The 17,584-nt window shown below is 31.2% G+C and overlaps 2 protein-coding genes across 2 annotated transcripts; one reads left to right on the forward strand and one right to left on the reverse strand.

The window, feature by feature from the left end:
• LOC145314278 (heme-binding protein 2-like) lies at positions 1-2,333 on the reverse strand. Its single transcript, XM_080154130.1, has 5 exons — positions 2,210-2,333; positions 1,624-1,773; positions 1,127-1,266; positions 732-873; positions 1-374 (listed from the first exon to the last, which is right to left on the reverse strand). The coding sequence occupies exons 1-5, from the start codon at positions 2,286-2,288 to the stop codon at positions 313-315; spliced, it is 573 nt and encodes a 190-aa protein (XP_080010256.1). The 5' UTR covers positions 2,289-2,333; the 3' UTR covers positions 1-312.
• Positions 2,334-5,783: 3,450 nt separating this feature from the next.
• Positions 5,784-16,983, forward strand: LOC145314281 (palmitoyltransferase ZDHHC23-B-like). The gene is made up of 10 exons (XM_080154134.1): positions 5,784-5,848; positions 6,227-6,289; positions 6,652-6,762; positions 7,095-7,220; positions 7,657-7,741; positions 13,376-13,442; positions 13,990-14,092; positions 15,039-15,179; positions 15,863-15,969; positions 16,469-16,983. The coding sequence occupies exons 1-10, from the start codon at positions 5,814-5,816 to the stop codon at positions 16,558-16,560; spliced, it is 930 nt and encodes a 309-aa protein (XP_080010260.1). The 5' UTR covers positions 5,784-5,813; the 3' UTR covers positions 16,561-16,983.
• Positions 16,984-17,584: the final 601 nt, after the last annotated feature.

Below are 17,584 nucleotides of genomic sequence, written 5' to 3' on the forward strand. Positions count from 1 at the left end.
TTACGAGATGGTTGCATTAAAAACCCCCCCCCTTATTTATTATAATTTCATTTGCAAATTTTTTATATAAAAAAGCTAAAAATTTAAACTAATAAAAATCTATAACTTTTATTGTGTAAAACCCAAAGGCTAATACAAGTATGAAATCTATTACATATGAAATGTTAGTAGGTACAATTTGTCTACATTAAAACAAATAGGTACAATTTTACATTAAGAATTTAAATGCATTGTATTTGAACACAGATATTTTTGGTATTTATAGTGAAGTAAAATTTACACATGAAAAGTAAATTACTAGAGAATTAAAACTTAAATCTTCCTGAACATGATTTCATTCCGTCTGTTCATCAGCTTGTAAGGATTGTCGTAGCCTAAAAATAATATTTAGAAATGTATGTTATAAATTCTAAAGTATAAGAATAGATGGGACACGAACTATATGTAACTCACCTACGGGGTGGGAACCCCGTGCTGACTTTAATTGTTCTTTGAATATCAGCCGATAGCGTCAGAATTATAAACACAGCCAAGTTGGCCACAAAAGGCCCCACTACTTGGGCCAGGTAGTTAAGGGGACATTAAACTTATTATTGTACTGTTTCCCAATGTTTATAAACTACGTTCTCTCATTTGTTAGATAAAATACTTTGGGTACTTTGGTTTTAAATCTTTATTGATTTGTTCCTAATTTTCTACATTTACACATCTTGTCTAAAATGTAAACGTACCTGCGGTGTAAAATACAGAAAAATCTGCATCTGTGATCCCATCCTCTTCCAGCTCTTCCTGGAACTTTCTGGCCTCCTCCTCAAACTTGGGGAATCCAGGTAGAAACTTGGAGTACAGGATCATAGCTGGTCGGTTCACTATCTAAGTATTTTCAATTTCATAGATGGATCCATATCATGTGTTCGTCAACTTGGTATTTTTATTAACCCTCCCCTCCACCCCCCTGTCATTTTTACCTCCGTGTAGAATTGTTTTTTGGAGGGTAAAAAACTATCGCGGGAAGGGTCCATACAGTTATTTAACCTCTTCCCCAATAATCGTTTTACGCGAGTTTTAAACAGAGGGATAGTAAAATAGACGCTTAATTTTTAAAATATACTTAATTATAACCAACCTGTACTTCGTCATTATTTGGGCTTGGCGGATTTTGTTGAAACTTCTCTGGGATAAAGAACTGCATCTCTGTGCCGCTGCTGGCGTGGGACATCATCACAGGCACTGTCATGCTGATCTTACTGTTGTCAGAATTTTTACCTGACAAAAAAGTAAGTCAGAATTCTACTCCAGGATAAGCAAAACATTGTGGAACTTCTTAAAATTCAAATTACACAGCTTTTTGAAAAATGCTATGCACATCGTTAGACTTAGAACCGCCATGGCATCTAGCCTTAAGATCATGGGAATGCCACGCACTAAATCAGGGCACTGTGCATTACATTTCATAGTTTACTTGCACAGCAAAGTCGTGAAATCAAATGGTTTGTTGTTTTTATGAAGGACGTTTGGCCATGTAATGTAATCACGAACTTAACAGGATTAACACTAAAATAAGCTAATGGCAAATATCATTCTGAAAAGGTGAACCAGATTATTTAAAGATTACCAAATTACCTTCAATGTAGTTGAAAAGCTTCCAGAACATGCCATCCGTGCTGGGTGTCGAACTCTTGACAGAACTCCATTTCTGTTCTGGATACTCTATCAGATCATAACCATCGAATTTCTGCAGGACCTTGTAGGGCGCAGCCTCTACCTCGGGGCCTACAAAAAATATAATTTAATTCAAAGTACCAGAAAGAATATTTCACCTGATATTAAATCCCTGCATTAGCGGGAAAAGCAGAAGGGAGTGTCATCTCAAATAAAATTGCTTAAAGTTATGCCTCTCTTTTTTCACCTTTCATGAAATACTGGCAAAACGCTGTGCAGTGCATGGATCATAATTTTAATTTATTTAAACTGAATTTTGTATAAAAAAAATCCTCTACATCTCAATTAATCATGCAAAAAATGATGACAACACATTCAGATTTTGAAATATAAAAGAGACATTTTTAATTTGTTCTTAAACTGATAATAAAATGAAATTTCCTTCAAACAAAATGGGTTCAAAGATTAACGCTTATATCACAGTAATTCTGATATACAGACCTACAAAGTAAATAAAATAGATACTTTGTTCACAAAAAAATCTCACCTAAACCCAGAACTGCTTTAATTGTATGAAACATTTTGGAATTTTCTTTATAATTACTTTTAACCACTCTCTGAAACATTAAGAACTCAACTACATGAAGTTTTACTATCTCTTTAAAATAACATTGTTAGCTTATATAAATCATTACTAAATTTTTACTACATTATATTAATTTTTATCTTACATAAAATTGCTATTAGTCACTTAAAATGCGTGTACTAGCGCACGTAAAGTTATATAATGACTATTGGTTGAAAAATAATATATAATGTACACTTTTATAGAATAGATAAAGGTATTCTTAAAAACAGCTAATGTTTACACTTAAAAACATCAATGTCAAAGCTCGTATACCTAGAGTGTCATTATGTTTTCGATATTATTTCCAGGAGGTGTATACCGTAATAAGTGTCGTCATCCCCCCCCCCCCCTAATAATAAACTGAATGAATGTCGTACATCAAAAGGCAACACCCCTTAAGATAATATATCACCCCTCTATTTGTCTAGTTTAAACCCTTAGAAGCCTACAACCCTCTCGATGTTAAGTCTATGTGAGGGAGAAAATATCTTTATAGAACATGCTTTGCATGTTTTAAAAGAACGACCTAAACCAATTTTTTCTCAATTGTGTCTAATCAATTGAAAATCTTTTCCTTTGTTGTTCTATTATTTTTTCAGAATATATTTCCCTGTCTTATACAATGTTTTCTTTTCACGGTTATGACGTACATGGTACACCATGGCACTTCTTTAATACCATAGTAACTTACTATAGTAGCGCAGCTTATATAAAAGTAGTAATGTTTTTATGTTTGTATCAGAAGTTTCAATTCACCAATTGGGATCTTTATTATAGGTTTTTATAAGAACCAAGATGGTTTTAGGCTATTCTTTTTTATCAAAGTGTTAGGAAAGTTTTAGGCTATTTTTATTCTTATCTGTCTAAATAATAGGCCTTAGAAGCTAGGGGCACTACCTTCTTTAGCTTTATAAAATACAACAGTCAAGCTAAACTCAGTAACTTATATTTCTTGCAGAAGGCTTTTATTACATGCCATTAAACTGTCCCGTGTATTAGTACATGATTTTTCATTTTATAATCTTTTATAATTTTTTTTATATGTTATATAAAGCTCTTAGTCATAGCAAATAAAACTTATATAATCACACATACTTAAAAAATTGCTGAAATACATAACTTTCAACTTTATTTGCTATGTAAATATTAATATATAGCTGAAATCTATTGAAGCCTAAAGCATTGCGCTGATATATATAACTTTGTGCATGTGATATTAATGGCTATGAAAATTGTATTATATTGCTTGATTTTTAAAAACGAAACTGTTCTATAATTAGTGTCGGTCCGTCCGTCCGGGACAGTTAGCTCTTTTAGTTAATTTAATTAGGTTATAGAATAGTCTTATCGATTTCAAACTTTGCATGATGATTCCTGTAACAATTTATGAAGCGTAGCAACTCTATAATCGTTACTAGTAAGACCGCACGTCCAACCTTTTTTTGTAGGATATAATTATAATATTTACCTGATTTTTAGATAAAAGACTCCTAGGACAACAAGGTACAATATTAGAAGCGAGACATCTCTATAATCCAGTGCTAAAAATGTAGGCATGCCCTTAAAAAAGTCTCCTATGTTTGGGCAGCAAATGAATTTTTCTTAAAATTTTGTTTATCTTATACATTTATATTGTGCATATTCAGTTATGGCACTCTACAAGTGTTAATGTTCGTTTATTCTACCATTTCAAAGCTTCGTTTTTATGGATGTTGACATCCTTGTTCATAATACAAATATCCCTATTGAAATCAGCACCAAACTTTGATAGATATAAAGGTTTATTTAATTTTTTGGTGTTATTAAATTTATGGTTTGTTTACTTTTAGAAGGCAGAAAGAACATAATTTTAACTTTCTCGCATTGATAATGATATAGATTAATAAAAAAAATTTCAAATAAACATTATAATGATTTTACGCAAAAACAGTATATTTGTAGGGTTCTTGAGAAGGGATAACCATTAAACGATTACATTTTTAACTTCCTCAATGATGATATACAAATTTACCTTTCCCAGTAGATAAAAAGTATTGGTTAAAAAGTTTGGACACTGCTAGTTTGAAACAATCAATCCAGCTTAAATAAAAAGTTTCCAAAGGCATAAGTCAGCGAATGGGAGCGGGCAGGTTTCGGAGTCGGGAGCCGTGGATCCGCCATATTTTGCCGGAGCCGTAATTTTCGTTAAAAAACGGCTCCGGCTCCGGACTAGATAAATAAAGAGATTTTTTTATAAATTATAATTTGGTAACACTGTTTTGTCATGTGCAAATGCCCTTTTGAAGTTTTTCAAGTCCATTTTTATCACAAATTGAACTTTTAAAACCTTCAAAAGTTAAAAATAAAAAATATTTTTTTTTATGGGGGGAAAAATATGTCGAGTTTTTCTTGATTTTAGGCCGGAGCCGCACCAAAATCAAACGGCTCCGAAACGCTGGGAACAGGATTAGAAAATTTTGGGTACCATAATAATTAACAGTGCAATATCTCCCCAAACTGTAGTGGTTACAAGCAGGGATAAGACAATAACTGATAAATTGATGAGCAACCCTCATAATGACACACTAAATTACCCCTTTTGTAGATTAAAATTAGTGGTTAAAACGTTTGAACTCTCAACTTAATAAACCAACCAATCAAAATTCAGAAAAAGTCCCCAAAAATGTTAAGCCAACGAATAAGTAAACGTTATTAAAAAACTTTGGGGACTAGTATAATAAAAAGCCCATTGCCCCCTCTCTTTCTGCTTTACAAGTGTTTGTCAAGTCTTGGACAAAAAAATTAAAATACTTCTTTTTATCAATTGATTTTAAGAATCTTTTACCATTGCTTTCACAAGTTTGAAGTCACAAATTGTCATGACAACGAACGTACTATCTTTCCCCTTTCATATTATTTCCTTCCCTTACCTCCCTGTATTTCTTATCGGCATTTTTTCAGTCGTTTCTAAGACCATTTTTTTCATGTAATTTACAGTAAAATATCAGTCGCAATTATCCCTCGAATGTGCTGTTATTAAACTAGAAAAAAATCTAAGAAACCCGCGTCTTGTTTACTATGAACTGCCTGATAAGCAAATTGCATGTATTTCAAGTAAACACAAGTTGAGGCAGTTTATTTTACTTTTGGTGATAAATTAGCATATTATTAAAAATCAGCTGTAACAAATTAGTAAATTGATACTTACTTTTTTTATTATTGAAAACCTATTGTTTTATAATATGATTACATAATTCAATTTTAATTTATTTCATCTTCTTCCTATTAAAAACTAAAGGCATTCATTTTATTAATTTGTATAATAAACTAGCGGATACGCCCCCTGTACCGCAGGCTCTGTATTCGAAGGGACAGAGAGGGCTAAGAAATAGCCTAAAATCTAAAATTAAAATAGTCTAAAACCACCATAAGACCTATGTGATGATTAACTAAAAGAGAGATCCCCATCTGTTCAATTATTACAGAGATCAGACAAAAAACTCTTTTAACGCCTTTATATAATTAGATAGATTTTTAATTAAAAATGAGAGAGGATCCTTTGTGTTGTTGTGAGTACAGGTATATGTCATTATGCATGGATTAGCCGCAGCCGCATATCCCTGCTTTCAAATCAGCTACATCCGCGTGACTTCCAAGTCCAAAGGTTAAAGCTACTTTTGTGTCCATTAGAGAAAGCCTTAAATTCTGTATTCAGCAGCAGCCGACTTCATCAAACCACTTTGTACAACCCAAAAAAGCTTTCAGGAAGATATAATCACGCGGCTCCCGATCACTACAAAAAAGACACGAGTGCTGAGTATGGGACAAAATATCAAACTGTCGATTTGTAAAGATATTTCAAATTTCAAGTATGGCTCGGCAGTAGTTAAAAAGTATAGCAAATGTTGATTTTAGGTGACTTTTTAGAAGAAAACTAATTATTTCATTTTTATTTAGGCGAAATGATGGATCCCCGGGTCACTTGCTGGATCTTTGTTGTGATTGTCACGATCTTGACAAGTATGAACCATTATTTTATTATTACTAAAGTTAATAACAAAGGCAACAAATAAATGGACGGAAAAAATAGTTCTAGAGTAGGTGCTTTTATTTGTCATACGAATATTCACAAGAAATTCTAGACTATATTTTTTCTTATTACCAAGAATAATAGCATAGGGGAAGATCAAACGAACAAAGAGAGATGTTTGCGAGGAACTTTTTTTCTTTTAAGACTAAATAAACCCAAAATTTGTATAATATTACTTCGGACCTAGCCTTCCTGTAAAGTAAAACTGAATAGTCTAGTGGTTAGCCATATATTTAGTGGGAGACAGACATAAATCATATTCTTAGTTAACTAAAATTTCAATTTATCTTAGGATGGTGGATAACATAATAACTGGGTCACCCAACGATTCTGATATGTACAGCAGGGTCCTTGATCAAGTTGAAGACAGATGTCGTCTTCCTATGAAAGGAGGGGCTATTAGGTAGTCTTTTTTTATTAGGTTAGATTAGGTAAACTTAAGTTTTAAACAATTTGAAAATGAATGAGTTGTCTTAGTTTAGGTTAAAATATGATTTGATAGTTGTACAAGGGTTTTTCATTTATCAAATCAAAATAGATGATGAATTTTATGAAGAGGAAGAAATATAAATATAAATAAATGGCACAAAGTGAATATCAATTTAATTTTTACAGTAAAAAATTAAATATGACCAGTTTGATATGAAATAATACCTTACAGTCAAATTATATGTCAGCAAAATGTTTCAGTAATTTTTTAAATTTAATATTTTATGTTTTTTTGTATTTTTTCAGGATATCATTTGATAAAGTATTGCCAGGACTGTTTATTCCATCTATTTTCTATCTATCTTCACTGCATCCAATCCTGTTGTCAATTTTTACTGGATGTATACCTGTACTTGGATATTTAACTGCCAGGTATAAGAAGCTCTTTATAATTCCGATAAAAAATGACGTCATACAATACGAATGACCAATGATAGGCCAATACTCAGTATAAATTACAAATGACAAGCCAGTATATATTTTAATTGACCAATGGTAGGCCAGTATGACATTTTTTTCATCGGCACTATAAAAAGTTTTCAGGTATAATGATTTTATTCTGGACTTTTTTTTAAAAGCTGCAACTGCATCCGCCAGCCAAATTTTGGAAATCTTGCAGAAATATAAAAACCAAATAAATGCCGCCATTTCAAAACATTTTTTATTGATCTCCAGCTGAACTGCAATTATTTTAATAATCCACAGCTGTTTCTAAGCAGCCAATACTTTCACAAATCTGCAACAACAGCTTGGCAGGCTCAAATGTTTTTCATTTTTCACCAAACTCAAATATTCTCTTTATTTTTAGGTTTATATTAAGATACAGACCAAAATCCAAGATATTTGTTAATACCTCTTATTGTGTTGCATTTGTTATTTTCTACATTTATGAGGTAAAAAATTATCTGAAGTAAATCTTTTCTATAAATGTTATAGAAAAAGGCACATGAAAGCATAGAAACTTCACAAAGCAACCTAAAGGTCTTCTTTTAAAAAGTATGCTTAAATATTAGGGCTCGACAGCCGCTTGTATGCCTTAGTGAAATCGTAATATTATAACTTTGAAATTCAGGATGACTAAACCTGTTCCTAAGCAGACATTCCAACTTTTTGCACACAAGTGGGTTTAAATTTTAGGCTTATGCGCGACTGCCTAGCTGTGATTAATTATATATACAAAAGTTTTTCTTATTATTCTCAGTTTAGAAGAAGGATAGAATGCTGCTTTGATTTATTTTTGTTATGGATGTTGTCATTCTTATTCAAGTACAAATGAAAAATAGTTCAATGGGATTTGAAATAGTAAACTCAACACTCCTCAAAATACAAAAGAAAATAATTTGCAAATACAAGGAGTTTACAATAAAGTTGGAAATTTAAAGATTTTTCCTATCGAAATTTTGATATTTTTGTTTTGTTATAAAATCAAATTTGCCCAAAAATAAAGCTAATAAGAACTTACTATTAAATCTGTACTGTTAGGAGAAAGACCTAATTTACTATATTAAATTTATATAGACTGCCTCCTCCTTTTTTTGAACCCTCAAGTCTTACACCCCCCTGAAAATGTCTTTGCACGCCACATCTAAGAGTCCTAAGTTGATAGTTCTAAAACTATAGTTACTAAAATCTTGGTTGGGTATTTTTATTTTGAAATATTAACAACATATCAAGAAACTAATTTGTCATACTTGACACTTTTTTTTACAAAGAAAGTTTTGTTATACATTTTTTCTTTTTGTTATTACTAGATACTGCTCCCTTAACATCTAGGAACTCTGTATTTGAAGGGTAGGGAAGAGCAGAAAATTATGTACAGCCATGTTTTGAAATTGAGCTAATTTTAAAATTCACAGAAAAGTTATTTTCCAGCAGCTGGTGACTAATGAACTGCTGCCGAGCCATGTGTAAAAAAATCTACGTCCAATTTAACGTGTTACACAATTATTTTCATGTCTTTGGTTTTTTTTTCTTCCTTGTTTTCATAAATTTGCTCTACATACATAATATTTTAAAATTCAATCTCAATTTTCCCTTTTTTGCCTTTGATGAAATATGTTTGATCTTTAATTATCCTAAATCTATGTATAGTAAAGTAACCTACTTTGTGGTACGAAGTTAAATTGAAGTCGAATTTACGGGAAAACATTCAAATGCCCCGATTCAAAAACCCAGTAATAAGATTTAAAGTTCATATTTTGGGATTCCCACCAATTTCAAGGTAAATTATTCCGGTTTGAAATTGCCTTCAAATTGGATTTTAAGGTAGGGAAAAGGGGATAATAATAATCAGTTTAATAGCATGCCATTTCTCGCGGTCGTACGCAGTCATATGAAATGTTGGAAAGGTGACACAAATGTAAGATCTTAGTTTTCACAATTTGATTTACTATTTAAGGCTTGCAAGATTATTTGATTCGCTATGAAATCAAGATAAATGTTTGCGTCACCCTCCAACATGACGTATGACCGCAACGACCGCGAGAAATGGCATTTTCTAAGACTCCTTCAAGGGGAGGGGGGTTAGTTTAATTGACACAGAACATTGTGCACCGGGGTTGTTATTAATAATAATAATAATAAATATGCCGTGTTAATAAAAGGGGGGGGGGGGGTCGTTATATATATGACGTGATTTTGAATCGAGAGGAAGTTCATGGAGGGGGGGGAGGACGGATTTATGACACTACTTAAGTTTAGTATTCATACATTTTAGCCACTAATTTTAATCTACATTAGGGGTAACTTTAAGAATTTATCATTAATTTATCAGCCATTTTCTTATCCCTGTAGATCCTTGTATATAATGAACTAGTGAATTGGTGATGCAGGCACCACCTAAAAAATTATATTCTACGTTATCTTACTTCTCAATATTAACCCTATTCTTCCATTGACCTATCCCCGACTATTAACCTTTTTTCTTCCATTGACCTATCCCCGACTATTAACCTTTTTTCTTCCATTGACCTATCCCCGACTATTAATCTTTTTTTCTTCCATCGACCTATCCCCGACTATTAATCTTTTTTTCTTCCATTGACCTATCCCCGACTATTAACTTTTTTTCTTCCATTGACCTATCCCCGACTTTTAACTTTTTTTCATCCATTGACCTATCCCCGAATATTAACTTTTTTTCATCCATTGACCTATCCCCGAATATTAACTTTTTTTCTTCCATTGACCTATCCCCGAATATTAACTTTTTTTCTTCCATTGACCTATCCCTGACTATTTACTTTTCTTCTTCTATTGACCTATCCCCGACTTTTAACTTTTTTTCTTCCAATGATTAGAGTTTTGGTAAACTGATTCCTGGGACAACAAAGTATTATATTATAAGCAAAGCAACTCTATAATCAAGTCATAAAAATGTAAGTATGTCCATAAACATTATCCTGTATCAAGCAGTTTTTAACAAATTTACTTACAATTTTGCTTAGAATCTTTTACATTTATATTCTGATTATTCAGTTCTGACACTATAAAAGTGTTTATGTACGTTTGTCCTACCGTTTCAGTGCTTCGCTTTTATGTATGTTGTCATCCTTGTTTGATAAAATTTTTATATGATATAATTTTCATCGGATTTTTGCATTGTATATTTAAAACAAGTTTACATTTTTAGATGACAGAGGGAATATTGGAGTTGAAGTAGATTCACTCTTTACTTGCATTTTTAAAAACTTGAAAATATCTATTTTGATGTTTTATCGCAAAATAAATTAGTTTAATTAAGGTAAATTAATTTAGTTTTTTGATTGTGTAAAACATGAATTTGCTAGCCTATTAATTAGCTGACCTGTATGCAATCCTTATCATATTACTTGTTAATTAGTGTCAATTCTTTACAGCAGGGAAAACATTTAAGAGGCGTCATTGTTTAGACTTAGAGTTAATTGGTCATGCCTTTGTCAATTATATTTTCCATATAAAAAGTAATAACATTACTCCTAGCTTTTAGTATTTCAGTAATTAAATTTTGTGGGGACCCTTAAAGGTTGTTAACTCAAATATTAGAAGAATACAAAAATATTGCATATTTTAAGATAGTTTAGACTCTTTCACACCATTCTATCTATGATCATTTCCTATTTTTATTTAAATTTAATGTATGAACACCATTGCCATGGAAGGGGGAACATTTTGAAATTTGAGAGGGTTTCTTTGTTTGTGGTGAAGAAAGGGAATTATATGGCATGTATAATAAATTCTCTTAATGAGGGTGGGTAAATATCATTATCACTTATGCTTCAGTAATACCAACAATAATAAAATGTCTATTTTAGTAAGTTTTTTTTTTTATAAATTACCATTTTTGAGCATTTCAATCAGTTTTTTTTTAAAAACTCAACATATCTTTTCAAAATTATTTGAATATTTTGGCACAAAATAAAAAAGCAGTTTAAAAATTCTATCTATAATGCTTATTAGCGCTGTTCAGGGTGTTCAACCCCAATAATTAACATTGAGACCTTTAAAATTAGGCGGGAAATTAAAATACCCTATTGCTGGGTTTCTCAGGCCCGGGCTATGTGATACCTCGTCCGAATTTACAGGCTATTTTATAGTAAATGTAAAATTCAGAGATTTATTTGAACAAATTTCTTTATATGCATTGCAATATTAGAAATACTATAATAGCAGATTGGCACCTACTCTATGCAAGATAAATTACATTTTTTTATGGTTATTGCACTGGGATGTGGAGCCGGAAGAACTTCATCTTAAAGGCAATAGCAGCTTAGCCTCTGAAAACCTCTAGAGGCACATGAGGGAAGGGAGAAAGGAGGGGGGAAACGAAACTCCAATTTCAATTTTAGATTTTAAAATTTTATTCCTTTAAAAAACTTCACTGTAATGAACTGAGGTGGATTCTTAACAAAAAAAATTGCACCACTAATCGCTTAGTGGGGCAAAATTTTTCGTGAAAAATCCACTAAAATCACATTAAAAATCTACAAAAATTAAACAAAATCATAGAAGGGTTATTAACATATGATTTTGTTTAATTTTTGTAGATTTTTAATGTGATTTTGGTGGATTTTTCACGAAAACAATTTTGCCCCACTAAGCGATTAGTGGGACAATTTTTTAAAGAATCTACCTCTGTTTATTACACTAGTCCCCAAAGTCTTTATAGTAACGTTTTCTTTTTCGTTGGCTTAACATTTTTTTGGGACTTAAGTAAATTTTAATTGGTTGATTCATAAAGTTGAGTGTTCAAATGTTTCAACCACTAATTTTAATCTACAGAAGGGGTAATTTTGTGTATCATTAATTAATACGGATGTGAATGAATTTATCTGCTATTGTCTTATTCCTTTAGATCCCTGATAACTACTGTAGTTTTAGAATCATAAATATTACACTCAGCATTTGAGAAGTAAAGCGTATGATAAATATCTTTACCTGGATATACAAATTTAAAGCTCCACATCCCTGTTATTGCCTACATGGATTTCTAGAATGTGCATATAATTATTCTACCATTAGATGTATAACTCTGGATGGTCCGCCAGGCACGAAAATCGTCCAACTATAAAATGTATTTTTAGCAGACAAACATATTTGTTGTTGTTTAGTTACGTATGGTTCATTCCAATAACATGAGCAACGAAATTTGTGGACAATATAATTTTTCGATAACCAGCTTTATCCTAAGAAATTCAACTATCCTATCCTATTATATTATGTGTAGTAAGATTTTTTTGTCTGTAGCGAAGGATCTCGCTAACTGTTAGACCGATATGTTTCTCCTTTTCAGTGAAAATTCTTACAGCCCAGGGATGGTTTATAACTATTTTTGGGTAGGGTAACTCCCCCCTTTCAGAAGAAATTACCCCATAGAAACTACCCTCCAAAAATATTTTTTTTACTTTTAATTTTCAAAACTTAAATTGAAAATGGGGAATCGGGTCGACTTCTTCCATTCTCCCCCCTCTCAAGTGCCCCGAAAGGTTTCTAGAGGCGTAGATGCTAGTTTGGATAAATTGATAAAATATAAATAACTCCTCTTTCGAGGCTATATTTATTCACATTCTAACCGATTTCTTTTACTGCGCATTGGTTCAATTTACTGAGTGGGAATCTAAAACTACTATGTGTATTATCAGTGTTGCGGAGCCGGAGCCGTAATTTTCGTTAAAAAACGGCTCCGTACTAGATAGATAAAGAAATTTTTTATAAATTATAATTTGGTAACTCTGTTTTGTCATGTGCAAATGCCCTTTTTTTCAAGTCCATTTTTATCAAAAATTGAACTTTTAAAACCTTCAAAAGTCAAAAATATCTTTTTTTATGGGGAAAAAAAAATGTCGAGTTTTTCTTGATTTTAGGTCGGAGCCGGAGCCGCACCAAAATCAAACGGCTCCGCAACGCTGTATATTATACTACCTTACCTCACCAGGGTTTTGCAGCGTCTTTTCAACAAAACAGAGACTTGAAAATAATACAGAGGGAATGTAATTAAAGTAGCTTATAAGTTGCTTAATTGCAATTGACAAGCCCTTTATTTTTTTCAGGTAGAATTTGTAGGATTCTTCTGGAATCTTCCTATGATTGTTTCTCCACTAGAAAACTTATTTCTAGGTATAATTTCTGTTTATCTTTCAGATTTATTGTTTTCTTTCATTGGATTATAAATATATAAAACTCGTTACTTTCCCTCAAAGGATATAGGAAGCACACAACGCCCCCTTCATTTATCTTTTTAATGAATTGAAAAAAAGGTGTGTTTTTTCCCCTTATCTTTATCACCTTACCCAGCGGGGCCCATACCTGCGTTGCCCTAACCCTGAGTAGCTACCCAATATCAAATATAACCTAACTTAACATAAACTATTCTAAGGTAAAAACGAACTCACGAAAAAGTACCACATGAAATATTTTCAATTCATAAAGTAACTGTTTGTTAATTTACCCTTTGTGATTGTGTCTCTTTTGGAAAGTTTTTTGTTTTCCTTTTTTGTTGCTTCTACTTTTTGCCCCCTTCATAATACTTTATATTATAAGTAAGTTATTTTTATTAAGGAAAATTATCCCTTTTCTCTGTGTAATATCATGATTTTAAATATATTTATTGATAATTGCAATGTTTGGAGCGAATCATATCTACAATTACTTTTATTTAATTTAGTGAATGTGTCTTTATGGAGTCTATTCTGGTATTGGCGGGTTAAAGCTATGGCTGGAAAACAAAGAAAACTGAGTGATTCCAAATTTACCGGAGATTATTGCAGGTTCAATTTGATTATATGTGCTAAGTTTTGCATTGGCTATAATTCCGATGAGGTTTCAGGCTATTTTTAGTGAGGTAGTAAGTGGGGGGAGGGTAGACGGGGGGTAGTTGAGTGCCAAAAAAATTAAAAAGTTAACCTTAACATTTTTTTATTAATTTCTTGACATTAATAGTCAACTTTATAAAATCTTTATTTTATGCTTATTTACAAAAAAATACACATATATATTTCTTTATTTTTTTCAATATCATATGTACAAAGGTTAACACGTTTTAAAAGAAAAATCTGAATTTGACATTTATAGTGTAAAATTTTATCCTTTACATTCCTGTGATACAAGCGTTATAATTTACTGGTTGTAAGAGTACCAGACAGATTAATTTTACACCATTTATCTTTATGTCTTAACAGTACATGGTAACTATTTAATTTCATTTAATTTATCAGTCTGTACTTTAAGTATTGCACTACATAATTGCAAGAACTATTTAATGATATCTAAATTCGTAGAAATTTGATTATTTTAATTTATTTGAATATATAGATTATTAGTAGTGTTTTAGATCATGGAAATGACGCGAAGTAGCGGGTTTCGTCTCATTTTCACAGTAGCTTTTGATGGGTTATCATATATAGGTTAAATAAATGTTAATGATTGCCCCGCGGGGTTAGAAACCTGCTACTTCGTTTTCTTTCCATGATCCGATTTAAAAATAAAAAGTTAGAGGGAGGGGTTATTTTTTCTCTCTGAGCTGTGACGTCCCTCCCTCCCCATCCATAAAAGCCTAAAACCTACCAAGAACCTATCCTAAAAATTGTGAAACAAACAGTTCAGCTGGGTGTATTTTTGTATGGTACCTTATACTACTTGTCCAGGGAAGCCTTCGAAAGAAAATATCAATTTCTTGAAGGACAACCCTTCAAGAGAAATTTTTACTAATTTCAGGATTTGTAATGATCACATGGAATGTCGTGATCACCATTGTGTTTGGCTGGATGTCTGTGTCTTTAGATACAACTACAAACAATTCCTGGCCTTCCTAGTATGCACTTCTATAGCTGCGCTAGATGTGGCATGTATTCTAGGGTGAGTTCTATTCTATTATTCTAGTTTTCTTATCTTCTTATTATTTTAGTCAGTTTGATATTAACAAAGCGTTTGCTAGAAGATTTTTAATTAATTTCCCGTTTTTTTTGAAATCTTAGAACCGGTTTTAAGTTATACGGAAAAGTTACATCTAGCATGGTATTATATCCAGTTTTCTTCGAATATAAAAATGTACATTTTTATATATGCGGAAAGCTGTTTATTATACAATGCTAGAAATAACTATTCGCTATTCTGCAAATTAAATTCATTTTTAATAACGTAAATTTTGTAATTATGGGTTGCATTGTATTTTTATGATAAGTTTGTTTGCTTATGTGTAACACATTGTGGTGTTATAGGTTTTTTTTCATTGTCAATTGCTAAATATTTGTATAATATTTTTTCCAGTATGGCTTCAAAACCGATTAGAACCGGTTCTCGCGATACTCAAAAATTATGTATAGCATCTTTTTACAGACAATTTCCACGAATAACAAAACTAAAATCCTAAAATACCAGTTTTGTTAGCCTGGGCATTGGGCCCCTTGGGGCTTACCAAACTGTATTAATATTATAATTCTTCATTTAAATATCCGCGATAAGCTGTCCATAATTGGATGCGCTAAATAACTAATCTTATTTATCTAGCTACTTTTGAAAATCTTATTCTTCCAATTTAGGTCTGGTGCCTGTCCAGGGACAAACTATGGACTTGTGGTGCTGCCAGGACTTTGCTGGCCAGATAATCATAAAGACAGGCTATTTCTGACCACTGGGGTCTATGCAGGTTAGGAATAAAGGGACATTTTATCACGAAGATTTTTATAGTGCCCAGAAAAAATGTCTGGCCTACCATTGCATTGGTCAATTGAAATTTATACTGACCTTACATTGGATTTTGTCTGTGTATTGGCCTTTCATTGGTCATTGTATTGTAGGACGTCATTTTTCATATGAATAGCTTCTGATATAACATTATAAAGCAGTAAGTTTTTTATTTCTTTGTAGCACAAGATTTTGCTAACCGCTGAACCGATTTATTTTTCCATATAAGCTTCGCATAGGTCTCAGGATAGTTAATCTATTTTACTAAAATGTTTAATAGATTATTATTCTGTTTAAACTTCCCCTAACGAATACAGAGCCCCTAGATGCTAGGGGTGCAGCTACTAGTATTGAAAACAGTATAATGTTTTTTTTTAGATTTGCAATGTTATTTATTTTTATACTTAATTCTTTAAATTAAGAAAAATCAGCTGTTTAACAAATAAATCTTTTATTTTTAGGTTTAATTGGAATATCTTTGGTGGTATTATTTGTGGCTCAAATGATCAAATTATTCAGATATAAAACTTTTATCCTGGATAATAGAAGATAATACAGATAATCTCAAATTATTCTATAAGATCTTTATTTAAATAGTGTTAAAGCATTATATTTTTATTTATTTATAAGATTTTATGTGTACAAACAAAATATTGGCAGAAAAATACCCTAGCAAGTTAACAAAAAAAATACTCAATCATTTGTTACAGAAGCTTTCAATAACTTGACTTATAATCATATTAATATTTTATCTCCTAAGTTTAAAACAATTTTTCTTAATTTGTTACTGCATTACAGTCCATCATTACAAATTCTAAACTTTTTGATGCTTCACTATTATTTAACTTAATTGTTATTGTCAATATAATTTTCTTTCTATTTAATGTGTTTAGTGTTTATATCATTTTTATTTAAAACTGTGATTTATATTGCATTAAAAATGCTCAAAATAAATAAATTTGAATATGAACCTAATCTATTTTGAAATGTGACATTAGTTTACGTGAAAATATTTACTAGTTGCAAAAATGATGTCTGTGTTTATGTTTTCAGCTTACGTGAATGGGTACGTAAATAATCTTGGAGAATACAGTGTGTTAATTTTATTCTTAAACATATTATTTTTGGTGAATAAGATAAAAATGAAGAGAGTATTTAATTTTTTAGCCATTAATAGAATTTTTTTCTTTAATTAATGTGCTATTAATCATAAACAATAAATAATTATAGAGCTTTTACAAAAAAGGTACAATTCAATATTGATGAACATTGGATGAAAATTTAGTTTTATAATCAAGATGAAATGGACTTTAAAAGTCTTTGGTCATAATGTAGTCAACAAATTTAATTTTTAATGTTATAAGCTGGACGTAATTTATATTTTATTTTGTAGTGTTACTTCGCCACTAAATTTTGCATATACCTATATAGCGTAATGTACAATGATTGAGCTATGCATACTATCAATAGTGAGAATCACAAACGAAGATAAGTGTCCCTAATGGTATTTTCTTATGTCAGGCTTATGTAAGCTTTTAGTTAAGTATACCTTTGGAGTTTCTTAGTTATTGTTAAGT

Source organism: Acartia tonsa, chromosome 3 (genome assembly GCF_053477335.1).
Source record: "Acartia tonsa isolate MP-2025a chromosome 3, ASM5347733v1, whole genome shotgun sequence".
Taxonomy (NCBI): Eukaryota; Metazoa; Arthropoda; class Copepoda; order Calanoida; family Acartiidae; genus Acartia; species Acartia tonsa.